This window comes from Phodopus roborovskii, unplaced genomic scaffold, assembly GCF_943737965.1.
Source record: "Phodopus roborovskii unplaced genomic scaffold, PHOROB, whole genome shotgun sequence".
Classification (NCBI taxonomy): domain Eukaryota; kingdom Metazoa; phylum Chordata; class Mammalia; order Rodentia; family Cricetidae; genus Phodopus; species Phodopus roborovskii.
Genome location: NW_026125546.1, coordinates 4,054,088 through 4,081,821, shown reverse-complemented (window position 1 = coordinate 4,081,821; position 27,734 = coordinate 4,054,088). Strand labels below are relative to the sequence as shown.

General features: G+C 41.6%; 1 protein-coding gene across 1 annotated transcript; it reads right to left on the bottom strand.

Moving 5' to 3' along the window:
- On the bottom strand, positions 1–24,753 carry Pon1 (paraoxonase 1). Its single transcript, XM_051177173.1, has 9 exons — positions 24,601–24,753; positions 18,005–18,075; positions 16,189–16,244; positions 15,661–15,829; positions 12,287–12,413; positions 8,734–8,934; positions 7,226–7,307; positions 3,390–3,518; positions 1–392 (listed from the first exon to the last, which is right to left on the bottom strand). The coding sequence occupies exons 1-9, from the start codon at positions 24,672–24,674 to the stop codon at positions 234–236; spliced, it is 1,068 nt and encodes a 355-aa protein (XP_051033130.1). The 5' UTR covers positions 24,675–24,753; the 3' UTR covers positions 1–233.
- Between the last annotated feature and the right edge of the window lie 2,981 nt (positions 24,754–27,734).

Sequence of the window (27,734 nt, the reverse complement as noted above, 5' to 3'; positions counted from 1 at the left end):
TTTTGATGGAAGAGTTTTTATTAGTAAATGAAGTCTTCAAGTAACCCAAGGCTAACTCTAAAGAAACCCTTGATATTCACTTCTGCCGCCAGTGAACATTCTCATACCTTCTTATGTCTAAGTTCAATGTCAATATTCATGGATCAGCAGAGATCACAGTGATAGGCGCCTTCAATATGGAAATGGGTTGAAATAATGGACTCATTTTCTATGACGTGTGTGCATCCAGCTTGTCACAGATCACAGTAAAGAGCTCTGTGGAACACTGTGCCGATCAGCACTTTGCCTTTGTACACAGAGGCAACTGTAGTACCTTGCAACTTGGTGCCATTTTCAGCATAAACCACGGTTACTTTGGGCTCTTCGGATAGAATGTTCTGGATTCTAAGCACCTATCCAAAATAAATAAATAACATGAGGTTAATATTTTTGTTAAGTCATTTAAGTCAACTTTAAATATAAAGTTCTTCCTCCCTTAGCCACATTATCTCATATAATTACATCAGTTGTGTTCTGTTATAAAATTATTTTAAGGTAGCTGTTTCCTCGGATGTAATTGGTCAAGTTTTGGTTACATGATCTTTAACAACAGTAGTGAACATATGGACACACATGGGTAAGGTAGGGCACACAAATGAACAGTATGGTCTGGATATGAGACATTAGGGCATAATAGGGAACACAGTGAAGTATGGGGAAGAGGGAGTGAACAGTAGGTACACAGTAGCCTGACTGGCATTTATGTCTGTTCTGTACATTTTCAGATAAAATAAGAACTGAAACTTTGTGTGGGGGTGAGTGGGTAGTCATAATTTGATTGTCCCGTTGGTTGATTACCTATGAGACAGTCTTTATACATATCTGAGGCTGGCTTTGAACTTGCACTCTCCTGCCTCAGGCTCCTGAGTGCTGGGATTACAAGTGTGTATGCACCACTATGCCTTAAAATATCTGGTTTTACAATGCAGATAAAGAAAATTGAAAGAATGACCCAAAAAGCCACCTCTCTGTAGGATACTTATCCCTCTTTGGGTTTAAAGTCCTACTGCTAAATAGAAAAGATTTTTAAGTTTAATTTCCTTCACTTAACTGAGAAATGTAATTATATCATTATTGACCATGTATTTCAATTCATGTTAAATTAACCATATGACATAACTAGTGCTTGGTCCTTTTGAGTAACAAAATAATTTATATAATAAAACATAATATAGAGGGTGTCTTCCTGAGGCAGGGGCATGGATCAAGTCTTGGATCTTTCATTTCCCATTTGTGTCTTCACTGGAATTAGATGGGTGAGACCAAATTGCTTCTAAATTCTCTTTTTACAATGATAAAATATTGTCACTTGAAGAAAGGAAGCCTATATCACAGAACACCCACTGTGAAATGCTAACAAAGCCAAGGTCAGGGCATTAAGGATCAATAGGAAGGTTCAAATGACTTCTAATACAGCTAGCTTCACAGATACATGTCTTAGGAAATTGCTGTAATATTAGCCCATTACTTACAAAAAATAGTTAAGGTCCGCCTCAGTTTCATATGCCTCTTATTCATAACAATTAGATATATGGGCAGTGCATTCAACGTATGATATTCTATTCCCTTACCAAATTCATCATTAGAAAGGAAGCATTTTTTTTCCAGAAAAACAAACCAAATCCTTGGTAAAGCAAAGGACCCAAGTACACCAAATGAACTAACAATTAGAATTAGAACTGAACATTCTGCCCAGTTTTATATACTAAACATCCAGCAACATACATTTCTTCAATTATATTAAAATACAGTTGAGCAAGCCTAATAGCGAAAAACTAGCAGAGGACACAAAAGATTGACAATAAACACAACCATAATTCCTTGGAAATTTGGAGATGAGAGGGTTAGGAACCATTCATATTAGTCATGTAAAGTATAAACTTTCCTTTTCTGTCACTCTCCCTTAAAAAAGTCAGCATAACTATTTAGCATTTATACTGCTATATAATTTTAGGTATTTCAAGTGATCTGGAGAGGTTTAAATATGTAGGAGGAGCTGGGCAGTGGTGGCTCACACCTTTAATCCTAGCACTCAGAAAGGCAGAAGCAGACTGATCTTTGTGAATTTGAGGCCAGCCTGGTCTGCAGAGGGAGTTCCAGACAGCCAGATCTACATAGAGAAGCCCTGTTTTGAAAAACAAATAAACAGTGTAGGAAGGGCTGAGATGTGTCTTTGGGTAAGAGCAATTGCTGTGGAAGCATGACTACTTGGGTTCAGATCCCTAGCACCACATAAAGAGCTAGGCGTGGAGACTTGAGTTATAATCCCAGTGTGGGGTAGTGAAGACAGGAGGGTCCCTTGCTTGCTTCTAGTTAATTGGAAAGCTCCAAGTTCAGTGATAAACCATCTCAGATAGCCAACATTGACTTCTAGCTTCTTCATATATGTGCACATATGTACAGGTGCATAATCTCACACATATACAAACAAGTATACAGGAGGATGAGTATGCATACATTATGTTAAAATACCATATGACTTTATGTAAGGGACTTAAGCATCTATGGAGTTCGTAACCATAGGAGATATCGAGAGAGGTTATGCTGACCCCCTGGGTGGAGCACTGAGGCCAGGTAAGGGAGCATTATACGGAAAAATGGGCAACAAATGGATACAGCCCAGCATGTGACACCACTGTAATTTTTAAACTAGTGTAAATCCCCAAGTTAGAGGAGCTCATTACTGAAATAAAGGTGTGGGCACCATCCAGTATTGGATGTCCTTAACAGCCTCTCAGGCCCATGTCCCCTAGGCTCTGACTTGCACCAAGGCCTGCATGGAGGGGCCTTTCCAGCTTGGCTTCTTGCACACCTGAGAGGTCTGAGGACCAGACGTAGATCCCTAGCCCCAGCCTTTGGCACCCTGGATGACTTCTCCCAGGTTAAATCTTCAGTAAGGTGCTTGCCTCCCTTCCAACACCATCCCATTTGTATGTGTGTTTTGCTTTTTATTTTTTCCAGGGCTAGGGGACAATCCCAGCGCTTCACACATGCTAGTTGAGTGCTTTCCACTGAGCTATACTCCCAGCACAATATTTATTCCCTTCTTCAGGCTTTGGCAGCCATTTCCTGCAAACACACACACACACACACACACACACACACACACACACACACACACAGAGCCCTGTGTCACTGTGTCAGTTCCTGTTGGTGTCCTTCACTCCTTTGTATTTGTGTCCTTTGTAGACTCTCACTAAAACAACTCCACAGCCCTCTAGACCTCTGAGAATCGGGATCATCTGCCCCTGTGCCTTCTGTTATTTGCACATGTAAGTGAGGATTTTATTTTCAATTGAAAATCAGTAGTGAGGGCAAGCCCTTGCATCCACTTCATCATGCAAACTAACCTCTGAGCCAGGAGGATTCTCAGGGTCATAGTGGAAGATCCTCATCCCATTGGGATGGCAACCAACCCAGAGGTCGCCTGTCACAGGATCCACGGAGATGTTATCCACAAGGGTGTCAAAGTTGAGGACCTGCCAAGGTCAAAAAGGAGAGTGAGCATATGAAGAGCAGGCCAGAGATACATCAGGGGAGGCTGTCCTCCTGTTGGGGGTCAGCACCTTGCTGTTCTCAGGGATACAATTCACCCCAGTTCTGAACTGCTGCAGGGATGCATATGGCCTTCTGTCTATCTATACTAGCGTTTCGTTAGGTTCAAAGACAAGCTGGGTGTCGGAGACGATTTACAAAACAAAGATTGACTCTTCAGAGTTAAATGAAATCATTTGTACATGAAACTAAAACTTTACAAAAAAAATTACATGAAGGATAAATCCATTCTTTCTAAACAGGTGTGTGCATGTGATGTGTTTACAAATATTCCAAAGCCAAACAATAAACCCAGATTCATTTCTGAGGAGGAATGTGGAAGGAATCTAAGTTCCTTCATGGCTAATCACAGGCTGTGAAGCCAGAAAAGAAGTGATCACCCAGGGTCTAATTCTTGCCTTGAAGGTGAAGGAAAGTTTGTTCTTTCGTTTCCTGAAGTTATTCAGCTCCCTGCTCTTTTTGCTGTTTTTCCTGACTGTAAGCTGCAAAGGTATGATCGCTGCACAGATTGCTGCGAGGCTGTGCACCGGCATCCTAAACAATAGCAATGATTCCTAATTCCACCATTCATCATCCTGGTTGCCTTCCACTGGGAAGAAATGCCATCTATTTGTTTACCTCTAACTCTCACTGGAGAAACAATATCTACTGTGTACTTGAGTCTAGCAGATTCAGTACCCAGGGACCCTGGAAATAACTGGCCGTGACTCTCTGAAAAGGCCTGAGCGTGGGTAGACAATGGCAATGTGCTGTGACTGCCCTCTGCTTCCTGCTCAAAATGAGAACTGTCCCCATACATCCACAAAGGGATTAGGGGGCTCGGGCAACCTGGCAGAACCTTACTGTCACTGTCAGGAGAGCTGTCACCCTTCAGCCTTCAGTCAGAGACAGCATTAACCGTAGGAGGTGGCAGAGCGAGCAGCCCCAGCTCAAAATCTACTCCTGGCTTTTTCCAGCCCCCAGGAGCCATCTACCCAGTGTCAGCTTTCTACTTACAAGCTGACATTAGCTTCTTTAAGTAAGGAAAAGGTGTTATCTAGGTTCTACTGTTAGCATGGAGCAGGGAATTTGCCCCATGGCAGATTCCAGGGTGGATGGAAGCCTGCTGAGAACACCCGTGGAGTTAAGAATGGGGCAGGGGGGCCTAGGAGTCTATTCACTCTGCACACAATTACCACATACTCTGCAAGGCACTCAGCTCAACACCTGGACTGAGAGGACTAGACAGACATAGCTCCTGCCTAAGACCAGCCACCATCCACCAGGCAGCCTTGTCTGGGTCCAGAAATGAACTCTTGCCTTGTAAATAAATATCCAAGGCTCAGCCATGCTAATCATCATCATCATCATTGCAGGGGGTATCTGAACCCCATCTCACATCCCCACAAAGACACATGGATGATACCCAAGCCTAAATAAGACACTGCAATGTTAGTGTGGTAGCTCAGCAGCAAAGTGTTTATCCCTTTCTTGTCCCTTTTCCTGATGGCCTGGTTCTGCAATCCCCAGAACTGCCTAAAAGAACTGCCCTAAATTAAGAGCATATATATGTGTGTGTGTATGTATATACGTACATACACACACACATATATATATGCATCCCGATATTTTGATAATTCCAGCTGGTTAGTATGACTAATTCTTAGTCTTGGAGTTTTGGGGAACAGGAGGATTCTTTTAGCTATGGTAAAATGTATGTAACATATTACCTGCCATCATAACCACTTCTACAAGGACAACTCAACATCATCAGGTACAGGCACATGTCTGGGTAACTGTCACCATCAGCCATCTCTAGAAATTTTACCTGTCCTAAGAGAAACCCTGCAACCATTAAATGATCATTGCTTGTTTCCCAGCTTCTGATAACCACCATTCTGTTGTTCCAATGAATTTAAAATATGAAATGTATTAAACTTACTTTAGTTACCTTATTTTGGGGTAACTCAAGGTGGCCCTCTGACTTGGAATCCCTCTGTCTTAGCTTCCAGAATTCTGAGATTACAGATGTGAACCACCATGCCTGGCTCTAGGTACTTTGAATAAGTAAAATCATGTTATCTGTTCTATTTCACTTAGCATAATGCCTTAAGAGTCATCTATTTTGTCATCCTTCCTTTGTAAAACTAAATAAGGTTCCAGGGTATGATGTCACCACATTTGGGATAGGACATATACCATTCACCTTCATCACAGATTTGATAATTAGCCTCAACATGTTATTCAAATCTCTTAGCATTCTGAAGCATTACTAAACAAATGTCAATTCACATAATCCCCCCAAAGGATTAATATCATTGTATTTGAAGGGGGGGGGGGTATTCTGCTAGGTTAGTTGTAATGATGGCGCTGTCCTAGTACCAAATGTGGAAGCCGGATCTGACCACCTCACACCCCTACAAGAGCAAAGTCCTCACATTCCAGGCTGAGTGTATATTGAATTGGGTTTATTATAAAATTCCTTAACTTTCACCTTGCAGAAGTATATGCTGTTATAAGCACAGTTTGTTTTTACTCCCTAAGCCAGTTGGAGTGTGTGAAATCTCATTTCTCTGCAGCTAATATTAAACTAGCTCTGCCAATAATTTTTAATGCAAACACGATGTTAGATTTGATGTTGCTTTGAGGTAGTTTTCTCCGAGTGAGGAACCTGTGACAGCCCCTGAGACATGGTGACAGGAACAGTCATACAATTGGGAGTGACAATGCCTCATGCTATGGGCATGGTTGTTGGCAACATGTTGTCTTGTGGCTCTGCAGGGACAGAGTCCACTTCATAATGTTCTGTTTGGATAAGCCTTCCATCCTTTTACTTCATGCAATTACACTTTCTGACCAAAACTTTGCAGCCAGCCACACCACAGTGACTAAACAAATGTTTGCTGAAGTACTCTTCCAGTAACAAAAAAATCTGTCCTGGAGGATCCTACAGAGAGTAAAGACGATTAGTAAGGTTGTAGCATGTTGGAATAAAAACTGAAAGCAAGAATAAAGCCATCAAGAAGTCAGGGCCTACAGTGGGGAGCAGGGAGCTGTTAGTAGTTTGGGCCGTTCGGGAAGATCTTACTGAAAAACCATATCAGTGAGAACTGGAGGAGATGAGAGAGCCCGAGACCAGGAAGACACAGGCTCGGGGGCTGCTTCTGGATACCTCTGGACCAACTGGCGGAAGGAGAGGTGGCAATAGGGCAGATCTGGAAGTAACCAGGTCACATGCAGCCACTGTGAGTATGTGGCTGTTGTAGGGTGTGAAATACAAGTGGAAATACAAGTTTCTATCACAAGAGAGACAGAGAGAGGGAGAGAGACAGAGAGACACAGAGAAAGACAAGAAGAAGGAAGGAGGAGAGGAGGAGATAAAGAAAGAACCTGGGAAACAACCCATCTTAAACTTCTCTGCAACAGAAAGTTTCAGAGTTCCCCGTGTGAGATGCCCGGTTTGCTGTTTCCCACTGTCAAGGAGCAAAAGTGAACAAGAACACAGGATGATACTGATGGCTCTTAATAAATAAGTGAAAAATTGCCTCTCACCCACTCCAATTAGAGAATCCCTTTCTCCTCACTTCTAATGTCACAAATCAATTAGAATCTAATTATCACTCTGCAAACCTATAGTGTTAATACATCTTACCTTCAATGGAGTTAAAGTCCAATTAGCATGCTTTTCATACACGTGAATCTTGTGAGCCAACAATTCGGCTATATAGACATGCCTTCAAAGAAAAAAACACTCCATCAAAGTGCTTGAAATGATGCCAAAAGACTGGGGTGTGATAACTCATCTTGGGGTGGAATTTTGCTTACAAACTAGGAAATCGAATCCATCTCAAAGCAAAGTCAACTCTGAAGAACTCCATGGGTTTACGGGGCATGAAGCATTTAATCACTGGAAAGTCATTACCCAAGGTGGCAAGGCTACTCATCCTTGATCAGCAGGGAAGAAACTTAATACTAATACCTGCACTTAATATTTGCATTGCACACTGCTGCCTTTGATTTGCCAACCCAGTGGTATGCCCAAGGTTCCGCATGTCAGAGGGTGTTAGGTTCGAGCTTTGGGGAGCATTGGGAAACCCTCTAGATGAGGGCCTTCTGTTTTGGGCCAGAGAAAGAATGAGAGAAGGCAAGGGTTTGGCTTCAATGCAGAGAAGTTTTTCTCTCTTCTTGTTTTAAGCCTGATCCAAATATGAGGTTAGTAATTTGCTCAACATGTAACACCACATACCATAAAGACTCTGGTTGAGACTAAGCACAGAATAGTCTTTTAAAAAAATGAAAGAAGTGGTATACTCGTTATTATCTTCTATATCGGAGACAATATGAACAGAAAACTGCCCATGTTAACTTTTTCTGTATTACGTATGCTGATGATATGGATGGGGGGGTATAAATGGATGATGGACACATTTCATATGTTTATTGATGCTACTCAAGTGTGGTACCCAGACCAATAGTGATCTGCAAACTGTTTGTTGCAAAACCAACATCATTAAGAGTTACATTGACTCTTCCATACAGTAAGTGTGGTGGTTTGAACAAGAATGGTCTCCATAGGCTCATATATTTGAATGGTTGTTTAAGAGTAGGCTGAACTGTTTGGGAAGGATTAGGAGATGTGTTGGAGGAGTTGTGTCACTAGGTTTGGGCTTTGAGGTTTAAAAGTCCTGTGGCATTCCCAGTTAGCACCACCACCACCCCTTACACACTTTGTGGATTTTGTCTCAACAAGTGATCTCCTAGCTACTTCTCTAGGACCATACCTGCCTGGCTGTTGTTTCCTGGTTACAGATTCACCTGGAACTGAGCCCACAATTAAATGCCTTCTTTTAGAAATTTACTTGGTTGAGGTGTCTTTTGTACAACAATAGAAAAGCAACTAAGACAGTAAGCATTCCTGGTGAGGAGCCCGTTTCTTGCTTTACATTCGGGTACAAGGCCCTTTTCATAATACAGAGCAAACAACATACTATATCCACTCATTAGAGATTCCCTCTAAATCAGTAGTTTTTGCATTTTCTCCAATCTCATCTTACTAACATAACACAACAGATAATCGTATTACATAGGAAATGATGACTGTTCTAAAGCTATATAAGGAGAATCCAAATAAACCCATTGTATTATAGAAGGCATACATACTTGCCATCAGGGGAAATGCCAATGCCATTAGCGAAATCAAATCCTTCTGCTGCCACCTGAACGTTACCATCACTGTAGTAAACAACATTGGACCATGAGAGACCTAAGTACATCTCCCAGGACCTTAAGTATGGGTCGGCAAAATAGTGATCATTTGTGGCATAAAAGCTCTCAGGTCCAACTGCGGCAATATCATTGACACTGCAATTAAAAATACGCACATGATTATACACAGAAAGATAACACATTACATGATTATACACTGATATTTATTAAAGTCTAGCCTTAAAGTAAAAATATGGGATGGAATCCTCATACCAACAGGGATAGCCCAGAATCACTATGACATCAGTCCTAGCCAATCTCCAAGGATAAGATCTGATTATTAATACTGAGACATGAAAATAATATTAGCTTTAGTGTAAATGCAGTGCTGTGGTGTGGTGTGTGTGTACGTGTGTGTGTGTGTGTGTGTGTGTGTGTGTGTGTGTGTGTGTGTGTATTCAGTAAACATAGAATTAAGCCAGAGATCATAATCAGGGCAAGATGACACTGACTCCTATAAGTCAAGCCCGTTGTAACAGGAAGTAAAAACATTGATCTGGTAGCACCATGGTTCCATCCCCATTAGCTGTGTGATCTAAGGGAGAATCAATCCTTTCACGTGTTAGGACCTCAGCTTCCTTATCAGGGAAAGAAGGAAGACAGTCTCTTCTATCATTTGCCATGACGTTTCATGCCTCTTAGCTGAACGAGTCCTCAAGCAAGACTGTTCAGAAATAGGATGTTTGACTCCTTCTTCCTGATTAGGATTCTCTCTGTGTGCTGCCGAAAATGTAAGATATATGAGTCCATTTTTCAGCTTTAATAGGTACAATAGCAAACACATAAGTGAGTCATTCCTTGCTGATTGAGGTGACAGAAGTTCCCTGGGGCCATGATCTGAGAGAAAATTATCTTCGCTCTACTGCAGAGTGCATAATGGCAAATGCGTCAGCTCTGACGCAGCCAGGGCTCAGGAGTGAGTGAGATGGTACCCAGAGCCTCAGTTTCTCATCTGTAAAGAGAGCTTAGACAATTTTCCCCTCAAAGTCACACGGCTCATTAGAGAAGGTTATGGTCGGATCCTTAACCGTGGCATCACATTGGGAATTACAATGAGACAATGCTCCCAGCTTTGCCGGCAGCCAGACTCACTAAGTCGTCCATCAACATCAGCCACTGTTACCACAGTGGAAAAAGGTCCACAGAGTTAAGAGGAGTCTATGCAGGCTTAGGACAAAGACTGACAAGCTGATTTTACTTCTCTTTTTTAAAGCAGATTTTAGAAATTAGTATGCAGTTCTCCATGGAAAAGGAGCAGATGGGAGCGGTTTGGAGCAATAGCTTTGAAATTTGGTATACTGTTTGAATCTGAGCCTGCCTGCTATGGTCACAACGTGGGGCCACAGCATGTCACCCAACTTTGAGACAGTTCCTGAAACTCAGTGTTCTTTCTGTAGCTTGGCATGTTGGATAGAGATGAAATAAAACACTGAGTATAAAGGCCTTGCCATCATGTCTGGCACACATAAAGGACCAATAATAATAGCCGTGATATTGTTATTAACATGATTAACTTACCACAGATCTAGTAATTTGAATATTAATACTATAAACAACACTAAATTACAAAACCACAATTGTGCAAGACTAATCCTTGGGTAGAGAGAGCCAAATTCTAGTTAATTGTGGCATTCTTATTATTTGTGGTCTAGTTCTATGCTGCCAATCCATAATATTTTCACATCTGAGCCAGAAAATAAAAACCCTGTTCTGCAAAATTGGAAGCACTGGTGGCTAAAACAAAACTTAATTTTCATGATTTCTTGTTACTCAGAGTACCAAGACAAGCATTCAGAAGAGCTGAATCTGCCCTGGCCTAGAGGAAATGCTAAATGTGAATGGGCTATCTTGCACCATCAAGGGAATAAGCTAACCCCTCAGGCTAACCCCAGCAATATTAAATGGCTGAGGTTGTCATCTGAGGCAACAGATAGGTCAGCTCTTATGACATAATGAAATATGAAATATTCATATGAAATAATAATAATGCCAAATTAAGAGGCTCTTCCCAAATATTCAATAAAGCATACGTTTAAGGCAGTGTGCGTACAACTTGACTTCTAGCTGAGAGTCCTTCCATTGTTACTGTTGTCAGAATTCCATCAGCTTCTCCACTTTACATGTCTTTCCCTGAATAATATTCTTTGGGTTCTTCAGATACTTGAAAGCCTCATTCTTTCATTAAAACTATATATATATATATGTATATATATGTGTGTGTGTATATGTGTATGTATTTACATATATTTATATTGTCCCACACATAATTTTACATATATGTATATAGTATATATAATGTTATATATAAAATATATATCTCCTGTATCTCAGCCTGACCTCAACACTCATATGTGCTGATGATAGACTTGAGCTCCCAATGGCTGGGATTACAGACATGTACCCCCATGCCTGTTTCACGTAGCACTGAGGATTAAACCCAGGGTTTTGTGCATGTTAGGCAAACACTCAACTGAACTACACCCCATCTCCTAAAATACACTTGTTAAAATAGAAGCTTCTGCCTCTATCCTATTCTCTCCACTTGATCTCATCCTAGGTATGCAAAAAAACATGGGCCTTGGTTCCTTAGCCGGTAACTAGGTAGTCAAGCTTTACCTAGTAATTTAAGTGTTTCCTCATCTTCACGTCTGCCAGGTGAGGTGAGAGAGAGGCCATACAGGTAAAATAGTGTATACTAGATGCCAAGATTTTGCTAAGGACCTGAAACAAGCCCAGATCTAAATGTACAAAAAGCGAGGTGGATGGATGCTGGTCTTAAATTTTACAAGAAGGTATTAGATTTTAGAAAATAGTAATATGGTTATTGGAGAGATAATATTAGATTGTTTTAAATCTGCCATTAGACCTATAGACCAGTTCTTCATAAGCTAAGTGAAAAGGTTGACTTTTGTTGTGTTGACTATAAATGATATCATCAGGTGTCTACTTTTTCCATACGTTATGTTATACAGAAATCTAACATGGAACTCAGTATCCCCATAAGTAGTTTACAACACGCCACTAGTAGATGTAGTATAAGTGTGTTTAAGATATGCCAAATTTGGGATCTTCTCTTATATATCTGTCTGGAGATCATAGGATCATCTGAGATTCGTCTTGTAAAGGAGCAGTTTTGTGTGTGTGTGTGTGTTTTTTTTTTTTTGTTTTGTTTTGTTTTTGTTTTTTGTTTTTTTTTTTTTTTTTATTTCTCAGAATGGTTTGAATGGAGATCCTGAGCATAGGAGCTAAGCAATAGTGTCTACCAAGAATGGGGAAGATGAGGGAAGAAGGGAATGAAGCCACTCTTAGGGTCCCAGGATTTTGATAAGTTCTGAAGATGAGCATTCAGAAGAGCTGAATCTGCCCTGGCCCAGAGGAAAAGCTAAATGTGAATGGGCCATCTTGCACCATCAAGGGAATAAATAGTACACGTAAGGCACCCCCGTACTTAGGCAAAAGTTCATGTGTGATGGTTTTCAGATGCAAAAGTGATCTTTCCTCTTCTTGAAATTTAAACACCTCCACAGTGGTCTTGTAGTTTGGATGGTTGACTACCAGGAGGTACACGGCATTATCTGAGCGGAGATGAAAACCACAAATTGAAGCATTAGCAAAGCTCTCAGCTGTCAGTTCTAGCTCCCCAAAGTAATTTCAACCCACCTCCAACTAGTACTTAGGATGTCAGACAGATGGAATATTTTCATCTTTGTAGAGAAAAGCATTTGCGATTGCTCTTACGAAAAGTGGAAGGAAAAAGTAGTGACAACTTCTAAAACCTCACAACCTCACAGGAGAAGGAAAAAAAAAAGTTCTGAACTTCAGAATGAACATCACCACCCCTGAAACTCCAGACAGCTTGTTAAGCTTTGATAGTTCAAGTGATCTTTGTGAGATACCAAGTTGAGGTAAAAGGATTGAAGGTGTGGGAACTGGACTAGACCATGTGTAATTTACACAGCAGATGGTGAGGTTGCATGTAATTTACACAGTGGAAGATGACAAATGCTTCAGGAAGAATGTGTGTGTGTGTGTGTGTGTGTGTGTGTGTGTGTGTGAGAGAGAGAGAGAGAGAGAGAGAGAGAGAGAGAGAGAGAGAGAGAGGGAGGGAGGACTTTGGGCATAAAAGAAAGTGCTCTAAGAGAAAATGTGACAAGATGCTACTTGCCTAAAGAAGAGGTGAGACTAGAGTGGTGGCTCACTGTCTAACCCTGGTATATGGGAGGTGGAGGCAGGAGTGGTGCTTATAGGTCTACAGAGTAAGAACCCATCTCAAGAAGAGGAGGAGGATGAAGAGGTATCTCTGGAAAACAGTGAGGTATCTCTGGAAATCTGTGACATTGCCAAATTGTTATTTAAAGGGAAGTGACACACTCTTTAGCAGACATGAACAGGAAAGCCAGCTCAGATGTTTTGTGATTGGCCCATCCAACAAGCCAAGTATTTTTAATTGGAGTTGGGTTTAGATACTGCAAAGGAATATTGAAATATGATAAAGATCTGGAGGGTATGGCAGTTAGGGACTTCCTTTCCAACAAGATGGTACTAGAGCAGAGAAGTAAATGAAGCTAGAGTAAACTATGTGTATCTGGAGAAATAATACTCGAAGTCGAGAGAGAATCTGCAAGCACCTTGAGGCAAGAGGATCCTTGATGCTTTCACTTAATAGTGAAGCAGAGATTAGAGTCCAGAGAAGAGAAAGTGAGGCCTGTGAAGCCACAGAGGGAGGGGCCAGGAGGTTTAATCAGTTCAACCATGAACAAGGAATAACAGGATTTGAGACTACTATAGGAATCCCCACTTAGAAAGAGAAGCATTCATATTAATGGAATAACATTGACCAAAAATAAAATAAAAGACAGGAAAGGACTTGAGAGGCATTTGATGGGAGATATCAAAATCTGCCAGTGACAGCCAAAGAAGAAGGAAGTCAGACACCAGATAAAGTTAGGGATTAAAACCACAATTCAGATTGTATACAGAAGATTCTACTCCTAGCAGCTGATCCTGGAGAATGTTTGTAGATGGTGAATGTGCAAGAGTGTCACCCTGAAACCACTCATAGAGAGGTAAAAAGGGGAGAACAACTCCTTACATTCAAGCAAATGGGCAGTGCTCAGGGGCCCTGGGAGTGGGTATAAATGCATAGATACTGAAGGAAGTCTGGGATGCAGTGTTGAAAGCGACTGTCAGCTACAAAACAGTTTGGTGATGTCACACTAGTTTTATTTTTTAAAAGTACACACATGCCAAGCACTATATTTCTTTGTACCTGTAATGTTTTGAAAGGGAATTAAAATGGCAAAAGTTGGGTGAGTGTATAGAAAGATCAATGACCGACACACACACACACACACACACACACACACACACACACACACACGCACACACACTAATTATTTTTTGACATTTTAAGCTTAAAGTGGCCATAAGAAGAACACAAATGGAAGTTTCTAGGAAGATCCTCCAACAATGGGACCAAATATGTGAAGGAAACATAATGTAAATAACCCATAGTTGGGGATATTCTCCTGGAATATAGGCACAGACAGTGACAGTAGTTTGAAGTGTCTGGATGAGGGAAATAAAAGGGCAGCCAAATGTTGAACTGAGATTATGGGAGACTGATTAGGGGAACACTGGCAGGGAGCACAGAAACTTCTCACAATAGCTGGGACATCAGATGGGGGTGATGCTCTTGAAAAAGAAAGCGGGTAATAGGTGGGAAGAGGGAAGGATGGAAGAAAGAGAGAGTGGGGAAGGAAGAATGGGAGGAGGGAATGGACACAATGAGCATAAATGGACATTTTTGTTACCTGGACAACTCTTAACTGTTTCCCCAGCCACTGTCAAGCCAGAAGGATTTAATTCTCAGTGCCTTAAGCTTGTGCATTGGGATTTTTACATTTCCAGGTATTTCTGTGTGTAACTGAATTTAAGAATTGTTATCCTGCAGAGGAGAGGGCACCAGACACATAGTGATGGGAGATGTCATTCTGTATATGTGTTTCTCTTATTGGTTAATGAATAAAGTACTGTTGGCCAATAGGAAAACAAGATAGGCAGGACTAGGATACAAGGAGGATTCTGGGAAATGTAGTAGAGATTCAAGATGTAGGGACTTGAGGGAAGAGGTCCACACCCTCTCTCCTGTAAGATAAGACCATGTGGAAACACATATTAATAGAAATGGGTTACTATTTAAGACAGAGCTAGCCAATAAGAAACACTAGTAACAGGCCAACCGCTTTATATCTAATACAGTGTCTCTGTGTGTTACTTGTGGCTGATGCAATGTGGGACCAGGCTGGTGGGAAAACTGATCATAACACACACAGGAAAAGGCAATGGATAAAGGCACCATGGGTGGGGAAAACAAATGCAGGTAAAAGCATCCAAATGAAAAAGAGCTTCTGATCAGTGAACAGAGCACCCAAGAGTGAGGCTGAGAGAGATGGGCAGGAAGGCCACATCACCTTGTCTGCCGAATTAATGATCCAGGACTACAAACACTATGGTCACAGATGCTTGGATCTTTCAATTCTTTAACACAGAAAAACCTACTGCAGTTAAAGCTGGATATATAACTGTTTTATGGACATAATGTATACTATTATAAAATCAGTGGCTTCAAAAATCTGAGATATTTAGCATTTTTAGACTTGAAATAATTTTAACACTGCTTGCATAAAACAGGAGATAAGGTCAAAAACCATAAAAATTCTTCCTCACTAGTCTTTCATAGGATGAGAAGAAAAATATTCATTGTTTGGCACACGTCTATCCTTTAAACTTTTTTTTTTATTATTCAGTGTTAATTGTTACCTTCATCTGTGAATGTGCTAATTCCATGAGGGTTAAATGATGACTTATCCCACTTATCTCCTCTAATTTCTAACTCCAACACTGCTGGATCCTTCTCATTCAAGTCCATCAGAAGTATTTTTCCAGGATCATTGGGATCAAATTCTTTTAGTCCAGGATATTTCAGTCCCTAAAGGAATAGTGTAGAACAATCAGGCATATCATGGATACTTCAAGAGCTGACAGGTGCTGACTGCCATGTGTGTCCACAAATAACTGCTCTGGGCCATGGGTGACCACAGGGCCACCTCTTAACTGACTGACTAGTGTGACAGGCACACAGGATACTCTGGTGGCCACAGGTTCCTGTATGGTTATCCCCTACAGACCTCACATCCCTTTCAGCCAAGCCTTATGTGAAAAGAACACAGATCCCAGCCCTATGTGAGAGCAGGGCTGGCCCATCTCATTCTAAAGTGGACACTAGCATATGGAAGGCCCAAGAAAAACTTAAATTGCCAGTCCCAGAAAATGACAGCAACCACTCACAGTGCTGAAGAAAGCCAGTCCATTAGGCAGGATCTCTAAGTCTTCAGCACCTGATTCTGCAGGAAGGAAGCAGAGGATAGACTGTTTCAAACTATGGTAGGAATCTTGTTCATCTCCTCTCGCTTGAAAATGGGTCTCTGTCTGAGCTCCTGTTTGCCAGGATCAAATGAGTCTTTCCTTCCACTCAACTTGAAGAATGTCATCATAGGAACATAAAAGAATAAATTTTAGTTATGTCGTTGGTGGTACATGCCTTAATCCCAGCACATGGGAGGTAGAGGCAAACCTATCTCAGCGAATTCAAGGCCAACCTGGTCTACAAAGTGAGTACTAGGACACCCAGGGCTGTTCAACTCTGTCTGGAAAAACAAAAAATTTTAGATTTATTTATTTTTTTGGCAGTTTCACGTAATCCAGGCTAGCCTTGAACTCACTTTGCAAGTTGAGGATGACCCTCACAGGTGATGGGATGACAGGCATGTGCCACCATCCCTAGCTTTACTATATGGGATTTAAAAATATATATTAATGTCATCAGCAGGTAGAACAACAATCTGCACTTCATTTACTTGCTTCAAATCAATGGCTCTTTATCTCAGAATCACGATCTCTCATATATTCAGAAAATACAAAATGTGATTATTTGGAAAGAGTTGGTATTAGCCTGAACTCCTGAACTTGCAAACTCCAAGTACATGTACTGTATCATAGTTCAAAATCAAGTAAACATCTGAAAACCATGTTAGAAACGCAAGCAAATCCCAAATGTTTGTCTTTTAAGTGGGGATATTTTGCTGATAGTAGCATGTATTTTCTAAGTGTAAATACTCATAGAACATTGCTTCAAGTGAGTTATCACTTAAATACATTCAATTTTTAGATTTTTCAATTAACACAGAAACAAATGAAGCATTTATTTTTGTAGTCATACTCTTAATGGGTGTGTATGTTTTTTTAGATACCCATAATGTTGACAGCAATATTATGCTTTCCTAGAAAAAAGTGTAATGCTGATTCAAGATATCTGCTCATGTTTAAGCACCCTACCTAAATGAATCTTCTTGACTCACCTTCTGGACTACAGTCATCTCAGACAAATAATTCTAAGAGCAAAAGCCAATAACCACTACCCAAGCACAGCAAAAGCATGGATCACAAATGAGTTGGCCTCCACTGACAACGCTAGCTGGTTGGTGGAAACAAGATGCGCACTTGAGCCCTGGGATGCTCTCAGTTGGTTATCAGAGGTTACTACTTCTCCACCTTTTCATCTTTGCTGACAGGTCTTGCCTCCCAGGATGGACACCAGTAATTATCTTTCCAGCTTCCTTTGCAGCTAAGACATCAGCCTATCCCCCAGGTCTGCCTAATGAGATCTAAGGGGAAATCTGCTAAGAACTTGTAGAAAAGACTCTCCTCACCAACACTCAAAGAGGGGGCACGTAAAAAGGCCTTGTGGTAATTGCCTGTGAGGGGCTTCATTAAAAAATCATTCTTTATTTTAGGTTTTAATCTCTTTCCTCCGCCTCCCTTTTGCCAGCTCCCTGGGTTTTGTTACCATGAAACCATTGTTCTGTTTTGTTCTGTTGACCAAAAAAAAAAAAAAAAGCCCAATAAAAACTGAAGTGTCTTGGTGATATAGCTGTGAGGTCAAAAGTCAAAGCACATAGCATTTGTAAGCAACTCCTGACTCCATATTACACTCCTGATTCAATGTTGTAATGTTTGACAAAACTTAACTGGAGCATCAGCAAAATATATAGTGAAATAATATCCTTGCGGTTAAAAATTAACACTTCCTCATCTAGATACATACCGATTCCTTTAACAAAATTACAGTTAGGAAGATCTACAGGAGTTACTTCACGGAGAGCAGTTAATCTTGTTCTGGAAAGGAAAAAAAGAATAAAATACAGATAAAATTCAGAAGGTAGAGTCGAGGTACAATAGTAAGCCCACATAGTTCTCCTTAACTGTCTTTTGCTTTGGGTATCCTCCCTGAGTTAGTATTCCTGGGCAGCTGTGATTCTTCAAGAGCAATGAGGACCCTAGGGTATGAGATATAGTTGAGTGAGGACTGTCATGTGCAGAGGGCGACAGATATGCAAAGAGGAGTGTGGTGTCCTCCAGCGTCTGCATTTTGGCAATCACAGGAACTGTTTCATCATTTGGATTCCAATGTGGAAAGGTAGGTTAGGTTGAATGGCAGCAAGGCTCTACTTAATGCCACTGAAGTCTGGGAGCTCCTCACAGGAAAAGCGAGCTGTATCTCTAAACATGTAAACACCATATTTGTATTCTGTTTCATAGTTATAGACCAGTTAGACATTTGAGAACCATGCTAGAAAAATAAGCAATTCCAAATACTCACAGTAAAATGGGGATACCTTCCACACAACTCAAGAATATGTATTTTTTTTTTATCCTATCTGGCTCTGCAGCTCGGATGGGGTATTTGCCTTTCAGATATGAAAATGCAGGTGTGTTTTAAAAGTATTTACAACTTCAGAAAGTCATATACAAGGGCAGCATGCAAAAAGGCATCCCACATGTGGCCAAGCACCTGCACACATACATGTGAACAGAGGCAAAGAAATAACTTATTGAATCCGAGGGCACAAACATCATGGGGGGACATTTGAGTGAAGGACAAAGGAAAAATGAGCAGATGTGAGAAGGAAGCACTAGCAGGCTCCTCACCAGAGCAAATCCATTGATGTGGCATTTGAAAGAAGTGGTCCACAACATTGGCACAGCCAGGAGAGCCAGACAACAAGTGATGCAGCTTCTAGAACAAATGACCTAGTGTAGCCTTGATAAGTAGTGACAATTGTCCAAGAGTCCCTGGGAATCACCGTGGCTGGTGATGAGCTGGGAAGTTCTCTTCTTACCTTCCTGAAAACTTAGTATTAGGAAGATAAACCAGGAGCGAGTAGACACTGTCCCTGTAAAACGTCCTCACTGTGACTGCAAATGCAAAGAATAGTAAGAACGGAAGGTGTGTCATCTTTTTAGAAAAAAAATGAATTAAGATATTTCTACCCTCCTCTTGTTAGTGGCTATCAATTCCATAGTCCAGAATGTTCTGAAAAAATGAAGTATAAGGGTAGCCAAGTGCTCACATGAGTTTTTCCTGATACAGGACCAGAAGGGAAGCCCACTGGGATGGATGAGAGAAAAGCAGACAGAACCAAACAGACGAGAAATGCAGGGCGTACTAAAAGGCTGCTCTCACTCAATGGCAGACTCCAGAGAGAAGTTGGGGTCTGTCCTGTGACTTGGGGGAATCTAAGAAGCATTTCAAAAATGAAAAAATAAAAATAAAAAATATAATTTCACTTGTCATCATAAATGCTTGTGATAGTGAAATAAAAGAAAAGTGATACAGAGATGGCTTACAAATTTTTCACACTGAGATCCATATTGGGAAAAGCATTTGAGATGATGCATACAGTGTCTGTGCACATACCTAAAAATAACAACAACAACAACAACAACAACAACAACAACAACACACACACACACACACGTTTCACAAAATAGTCCTCCTCATCCTTAGGATACATGATTTTCTTCTTCTCTCATAGGGATTGAAATTAGGGCTTTGCACATGACAGATGACACTTTACCTCTGAACTGTAGCTCTGGCCCCTTGAGGTATGTCCTTAATTCTTATGGTTTGTTTGTTTGTCTTATTTTTTTCAGTTCCACTCAATTTGAAAATGTTGGTCATGATTCATGAAACTGATGTTGTGACCTACCACTAGGAAAGACACTTTTTTTGAAGAGAACATACAGAGAAAGCTTATAGAGTGCCTCAATAAAGGACGGGTTCAACATATTAAGGACAGAGGTCATAACACAAAGCAAAGTGGATCACAAAGAGGAATTTTAAGCACATGGAATCATTGAATTCATTAAAACTTGTGGAAGGAGCCAGTGGATTTTTTAAAGTTGAAAGCATACAAGAAGAGCAAGGGTGAGAACAAGGCCCGTTAAATATGATGGGCGTTAAATATGATGGGCGTTAAATATGATGGGCGTTAAATATGATGGGCGTTAAATATGGGCATTAAATATGATGGGTTTACACAGGACAGATAATGGCCAATTGGCTCAACTGTTCTCATCACACTAATCACAGTGAGCCAGACCACAAAGTAACCCCACCCCGCCAGGTTTCAACAGGATGTCAATGATGTCGTACTTCAGGTCCTGCGTGTGTCCCCTTTTAGCCCTCAAACCCCTCTCTTGGTGTTCTCTCCCTATGGATGGCTATGATTAAGTAGTTATGAAATGGCTGAGCCAAGCTTGGAAGACAAATATGCATACAAATCTATATTCAACCCTCTTACAGGGCAGTTTACAGGTGACACCACTGCCAAAGACCAGATGACACCACTGAAGAGACCGAGATGCACCTGGACACTCATCTCCCCACAAGCCCGTATCCAGTTCTCCTAGTGTGGCTCTTCTCAGTTTATCAGGAAATAGTTGGTCAAGGGCAAATGTTCTGGATCTTATAAATAAAGTTCAATGTCTGAGCTACATCTCTGATTCCAAAGCCTCTGAAGTCCATCCAGAAATCACATGAACTTTGCTGTGAACTCCTCTGTACAAATAGACATTGACTCCCTGCCAAAGCACATTAGACTCAAGTTCTGCTGCCACTCTGGGGCCCAGGTATTTCCATTTGTGCTACCATGCATTTCTCATTCTTCTGGGTTTCTTTATGGAGGCTACTGTGTGCCAAATCCCATGCTAAGGTCACTTGCACAGACTTCCTCATTTAATCCTCCAAGCAGTCTTTTAAATAAAGATTCATATTCTCCATGCTGGGGGGGGGTATAGCTCAGAGGTAGAGCACTTGCTTGGCATATTCAACCTCCTGGGTTCAGCCTCTGTGTTTTCCTCTCACTGTGTCTATCTCTGTTCCCCCCCACCCCGTTCTCCTTGTTCTATATGTGAAAACATCAAATACCAGGTCATTGAGATGTGACCCCCCCCTTATGTTAAAAGTTACAACAGAGATATGAAACCCAGTGTCATGATTCAAAGCACTCTGTTTCCTACTTCTTCTCCTTTGTAGCGTTTTCATTCGCCTACACTTTTTACTCCACTTTGAATGTTCTTTCCCTCATTGCCCACAGCTTCTTCTTGTCTTCCATAGATTCCTGTGGACTTCTGTGATGGGATCAGTAGCTCCTTCATTTGTTTTCATGGACCATGACATGCATGTCTACCGAGTCCCTTGTCATGCTTTTTAGTCATTGGTTTTTGGTTTTGTTGTTCCCTCTAAATACTTAAATTTGGGAGTCATGCTACAACACATTATTTTCAACATGGCTTCCAATGTGGATATGGAGCTTGTAGAGGAGAGAGCTCAAGCAATGAATTGTCCCATGGCACTGTTAGTCTAGTATGTCAGACAGAGGAGCTGGTATAGATACCCTAATAATCCAGCAAGGCTGGAATGCAATCTAGCCCTAGCCATAGTGTCAAAATTGTGGTAATACTCAAACATTATATAAACTATTCCACAAATTTTCATTTGCTGGAGGTATGGTCTCAGGGCACTGTTCACAGATGGGGCCTTTAGGAAGTGATTGGGTCATGATGGTATTGATCTAATTGATAGTGTAATGCATTCATGGATCCATAATTGAATGGATACTATGAAAGGTGGACAGAGTTGGAGGAAGTGGGCCACTGGGCCTACAGATTTGAAAATCTATCATTCCCTCAAGCCTTTTACTCTGGTTGTTTCTTTCTGCTAATGGTCATTGTATGAGAGTCAGCTCTCTGTTCCCTGCTCTTACCATGCTGTGGTAGTTTGAATGTAATTGACTCCCATAATCTCATAGGGAGTGGCACTATTAGGAGGTATGGCCTTGTTGGAGTAGGTATGGCCTCACTGGAGAAAGTGCGTCAGTGTGGGGGCAGCCTGTGAGGTCTCCTATGCTTAAGATATCACTCAGTGCCACAGTCTACTTTTCTGTTGCCCTCTGATCAAGATGTGGCTAATACCAGGTCTGCCTGTGGGCCGCGATGCTCTCCATCATGATGATAACATGCTAAATCTCTGAAATTGCAAGATGCCACCTCAATTAAATGTTTTCCTTTATAAGAATTGGTGTGGTCATGGTGTCTATTTACAGCAAGAGAAACCCTAACTAAGACATACTCCCCTCATCCTGACCTTCCATATAGCAGGCCCACTGTAATGGATCAGCCCACATCAACTTCAATTTTCAAAACCTTGAAACAGGTTTTTGCCTATCACCAAAGTTCTGACTAAAACACACTAGACTCTTGTGGATTTCTGAGGTCACATATGACAATTATGAAAATGAATGATGGCAGGGAGCTTATTATGAGCCTGGTTTTATATATCCTAGTGCAATGTGAGTTATGTTTTCATGAGTTTTAGACAGTGAAAAGGTCTGTAACTTTTCCTGGCATTAACATGATAGAATACATTGAAAGTTGCAGAAATGAGATCTTATCCATGTTGCTGGGAGTCCACCACCATCATTGCCTACAGGACATACTACTTAGCATGAGTGTATGAGTGTGGAGGTAGCAGAGATATGTTGAGAAATTAATGCTAGCTTGGTCATTCCCATTCAAAGCCACAATCTTACACATTGTGGTGGCAAATATAGGAAGGAGCCTATTTGGTTCTTCACATCTCACATCCTCAAGGAACGTTCTATGTTGCTCTGGGCCCATGCCAGATCTGGCTACAAGGATGAAGAGGACCTTGATGTTTTTCTTCTCTGTCACTCCCATATCAGATTTTCAAGAAATTCTCCAGGCACAAACTGGTCCTACAGCGATTCCTGTGACCTCCTCCAACTCTTCATGTACATACCATACCTCTGCTTGCATATAGTCTGTCTCTGACTGTATGTACTCTGAAGTCAGAGCTTGCCGTCATATTTTGATATGAGACAATAATTCTTTTCTCGGACAGATTCCTGACCTTCCTGAGTCTCAGGTGCATTGTCTCCAAAATGGGCTAAGTCCTTATCCATCCCTCAGGCCCTCTGTCTTTGGTTCCAACAAGCAGGGTCTGAGTATCCTTTACAGAACATACAAATCTCCTGGGCTGGGGGTATTTGCTAAGGAAGACTGATCAGATTCAGCCATGTAAAGTGGGGCCAAAGACTTTGCTTATCTAGGGAGATCTTGGGTATCTCTTAGACTTGTGGGTCTTCGTGTGTTGAGACTTTACGATTTATGGTCAATGGGTGTTGTTCCCCTTCCTTCTCCTGCCAGAGATCTTCCAGGAGATGCTACACAATCCCCAGTCTGTACTTTAACTGACTTTTACAGCAGGTAAATGCTCCAATCTAGCTGTAGAGATGGCTCTGTGGTTAAAACGTTTGCTACGGAAATATGACAACCTATGTTTTCATTCCTGTCAACCATGGAAAAAGCAGAATATGGTAATTCCACAATGCAGAGCAGACAAGTGGATTTCTGGGTCTCCTTAATTAGCCAATCCAGGCAGTCATGGAGCTCTAGCTTCAGTGAGAGACCCTGACTCAAAAACAATGAGGTCCAGAGTGATAGAAGATTTCCAACACCAATCTCTGACCTCCCCAGGCACATACACAGGCAGGTCCAGCCAGCCACACACACACAAACATATACTTCACATACAAGTTTTCCAAGCCCAAATACTTTTCAAATATTTTGTGATGTATGAAACAGTAACTTACAAAACCCAACTCTGTGGGTAAGATTCTAATTAGTCCATACGATTATATAACTGTTTAATCCCAAATAGCTCACGTTGATTAATTTTTTTACTTCAGAGTAAATAACACAATAGAATTGAATAAACCTTTTAGAGTAGGATTGTGTCTAGACTTTGAACCCTTAAGGAAGATTATCCTGAAACTTCATGTAATCCTCAATCTGCCCATTAACACCTTGGTGGACTGTTAAATGCTTTCAAGAGAAGCAGGAACAAACACCACTGAGCAGCTGCTGAGTCCCAGGGTCCTTATTGGTAATTTTCTATATATGTCACTATGTCATTTATTGAAACATCCAATGGTTACAAGATGCAAAATGACTTGTCCAAAATACCTTGCTCAAAGCAAAACCAGCCTAGTATTCACATGCATGATGCACCTTTCCTCCAGCCCAACACCCACTGGATGTGTGGGCCACAACAGGGAACAGTTGTTTACATGTGGACCAGTTAGCAAGTAGGCTTCCTGTCTACCTCCCTCCGAATCCCAACTGAGATTCTCTAAGCCAGGAAGGTTTGCCACATCTATAGATTTCTCCTGATAAGAACCTGGGGCTACTTTAGGGCCTGAAGGTACTCCTGGAGCTGGCATGGGTGGGGACCGTGGGGTTTCAGTCCTCACCCCCACTTACCCCAAAGCAACTCACCGATAGGAAGACTGGTGGTTCTTGTAGAAAGCCAACAGTAGTCCCACGATGGTGAGCCCTATCAGCTTGGCCATGGTCTGAGACAGCCAGACAGACTGAGGATGGACAAGAGAGGGACTCTGGTCAATCCTGAGGCCTGCAGCCCAGAGGCTTGGACAGCTCCGGATTGGACAACCCAGACTTGCCTGGAGCCGCCCCCAGTGCCACAGCTCCAGGTCAGCCAGAGTCCTCCAGCTGCACTCGCCTGACCAGGTGCTTCATTCCCCTCAACCACCCATCCCATCCCCCAACTTTAAGGAGAGAAAAACAGAACAGGTGCTTAAACTGGTCTGGAAGGGATTAAGCAAATTGGAGAAAACAGAGAGCCAAGAGCCATGGGAAAAACAATGAGCCAGAGGGTAAGCCTTTCACTCACTTTATACAAAAAAAAAAAAAAAAAAAAAAAAAAAAAATCATAATCCTTGTGGCTCAGAGGAGCTCAAAACTTCATCTGATAGCAGCCAATTAACAACACAGAAGAGAGGGGTTTTAGTCAAGAACCCCTAACATCCAGGCTGTTCTCACCAAGGGGACCACAGAACTGTTGCCTCATTTCTGAGGACAGCCTTCTCCCATCACACTTCTGAGTTAAAGGCACAATGGTCCACCACTCAGCAGCTCCCTTACTTGGCTGATATTAAACTGAGTATCATCTGTGTGCCAGGCACTGTTCTAGATGCTGAGAGGAACGTTTCTACAGGACTTACATCAGGTGGAGGGAGTAAAAGGCTGGCCAATGAGATGGCTCACTGTGTAAGAGCACTTATAGCCAAGCCTGGCAACCCACATTCCATAACTAGGACCAATGTGATTAGTCTTTAATTCTGCAACTTGTTCTCTGACCTCCACATGTGCATGTTCGTACACACCACACACACACACACACAGAGAGAGAGAGAGAGAGAGAGAGAGAGAGAGAGAGAGAACATAATTTAAAGAAACATCAAAGTTGATTGGTGGTAGCACACACTTTTAATTCCAGAACTCACAGGGAAGCAGAGGTAGAGCTCTGTGAGTTCAAGGCCAGCCTGATCTACATATTGAGTTCCAGAACAGGCAGGGCTACGTAGAGAAATCCTACCTCTAAAAACCAAAAGAAAGAAAGAAAGGAGGGAGGGAGAGAGGGAGGTCAAGATGGAATTCATAATGCTGGGAATAGTGTGTCCTGGGGATATTCACATGGGTGATGGAGAAAAATAAAGTTGGAAAAAGAGGCATGATAAGTGGGCTAGTTAAGATGAAAGTGGCATGGAGAAGAAAGGCCCAGGGGGAGGAGGTGCCACCTTTACATGCTTCAGTTCTCTCCCCCATGTGGGGACTGCTTGACTCGACCACAGTCCCTGCCCCCCTCTGCTCTGCATTTCATTTCTTCTCAAGCCATTTAGTACTAGTTACACCTTCTCTCTTCTGTAGTGTTCATCTCTTTCCCCTTTCTAGCACAATCCCATCAGTTGTCAATGTGTTTCAGTTATCGGCCATAGTTCTCAGGGAAAGCCCTTAACTTCTTCACTTAACCAGTGCCCCGTTTTTCTACTCCCCTGGGAACATGGACTCTGAAACCCGAGCTTCTGTGTAACAAACTGAACCACCTTTCAGGAGGGTCCAGAGGAAAGGGAAGATGGCCAGCTACTGTTTGCCTTCTTGCCATATCTACTGTGGAAGAAGTGCAAATCAAATGAAGCTTTCTTGAACCTTCTAGGAAGGAGTAGCTACCAGCTGTATGAGGCTAAGGCATTGAGGGTGGCAACACTTGGAGCAGAACCATTTACCTGAGAGAAGAGGGCCATCATCTCCAAGAAAGGAAAGTGTGTTAATGAAAGCAACACTCTATGTCCAGTATGAATGTGAGCTGGGCACTATTAAAAGAGAGAAGGAGCCACTGAATTTGATGCTGTGGGTGATTTAATCACAAAAATATCTGAAGTTGAGACAAAGGAACCCAAGCCATGTTAGAATGGGTTAATGAGAGAATGGAAGACTAGAGACATTTCCCCAACCATTTCCTTTGTATGTGTGTGAGTGTGTGCATGTGTGATAGAGGATGCATTCAACTGCACATACAGAGGGCAAAAAGCATAAATCTAGTGTCTTTCTCCATTGTTATTGTGTGAGTGTAGTATGAATGCATATGGGAGAGGGAAGGATGGAAGACAGGAAGAGTTATCCAGCTCTACAACCATCTTATGCTGACAAAGAATGGTCAAGGAATTTAAGCATGGCTAAGCAGTCTGTCTGGCCAATAATCTCCATGGGATATTTAACAATCCCTCCAAAATAGGTATAAAGTGAATCATTTTTAAGGTTCCATCTTCATATATTTATTTTGAGTGTGTGTGTGTGTGTGTGTGTGTGTGTGTGTGTGTGTGTGTTTGGACACACATGTCTGTGTACATATAGGCATGGAGAGGTCATAGAAAAAAGTGTGGGAGTTGATTCTCTCCTTCCACTATATGTATCCTGGGTCATTAAACTTGGTGACAGGAACTCTCCTACTGAGCCATCTCATTAGTTCCCCAAAACAGACCTTTTGATCTACCTCCATGCTGGTCATGCCGGTCATGTCTTTCCAAGTTCTTCAGACTTCAACAGTAACACTAAACATTTCTGTCATTTATCCCAATTAGTCTTCCCAAATCCATGTTCAAAAAATCTGGGTGTGGTGGTATATGTTCATAATCCCAGCCTGGGTAGGTGGGGACTCAACTTGTTGAGTTTCAGGCCAGTGAGATATTCTGCCTTATGTAAGAGAGACACCTGAGAAGCAGTGCTTGACATTGTTCTCTGGACTTAACATGTCCATATATACCTGCACACATATGGTACTTGCACACACATACATGGGCACACACACCCCAAAACTGGCCTGTTCCAAACAAGTCTCTATTAGTTATCTATTGCATTTAAAAATTATGCTATGCTTAACATAATAGTTAAAAATAATGGCAGCCAGGAGGTTTCCAAAGATCTCCCCAAAATATTGGCAATTGTCATTGCTCTTGGTTGCCCACTAGAACTTGATGAGAAGACCCTATTATTGAAGACACCACATAGTTTGGTCTCAGGTCATAGAGAAATCAAATTGGTGCTGACAAGGA

What these genes read in the sequence shown, in the direction of transcription:
- Pon1 (XM_051177173.1), bottom strand. Translation starts at nt 24,674, where the DNA reads ATGGCCAAGCTGATAGGGCTCACCATCGTGGGACTACTGTTGGCTTTC. An exon ending in TAATTTTGTTAAAGGAATCG is followed by an intron (nt 16,245 to 18,004) that starts GTATGTATCTAG and finishes TCCTTCCTGCAG; the next exon opens with AATCAGGTGCTGAAGACTTA. An exon ending in ACACATGAACTTTTGCCTAA is followed by an intron (nt 8,935 to 12,286) that starts GTACGGGGGTGC and finishes TTTTAATTGCAG; the next exon opens with TGTCAATGATATTGCCGCAG.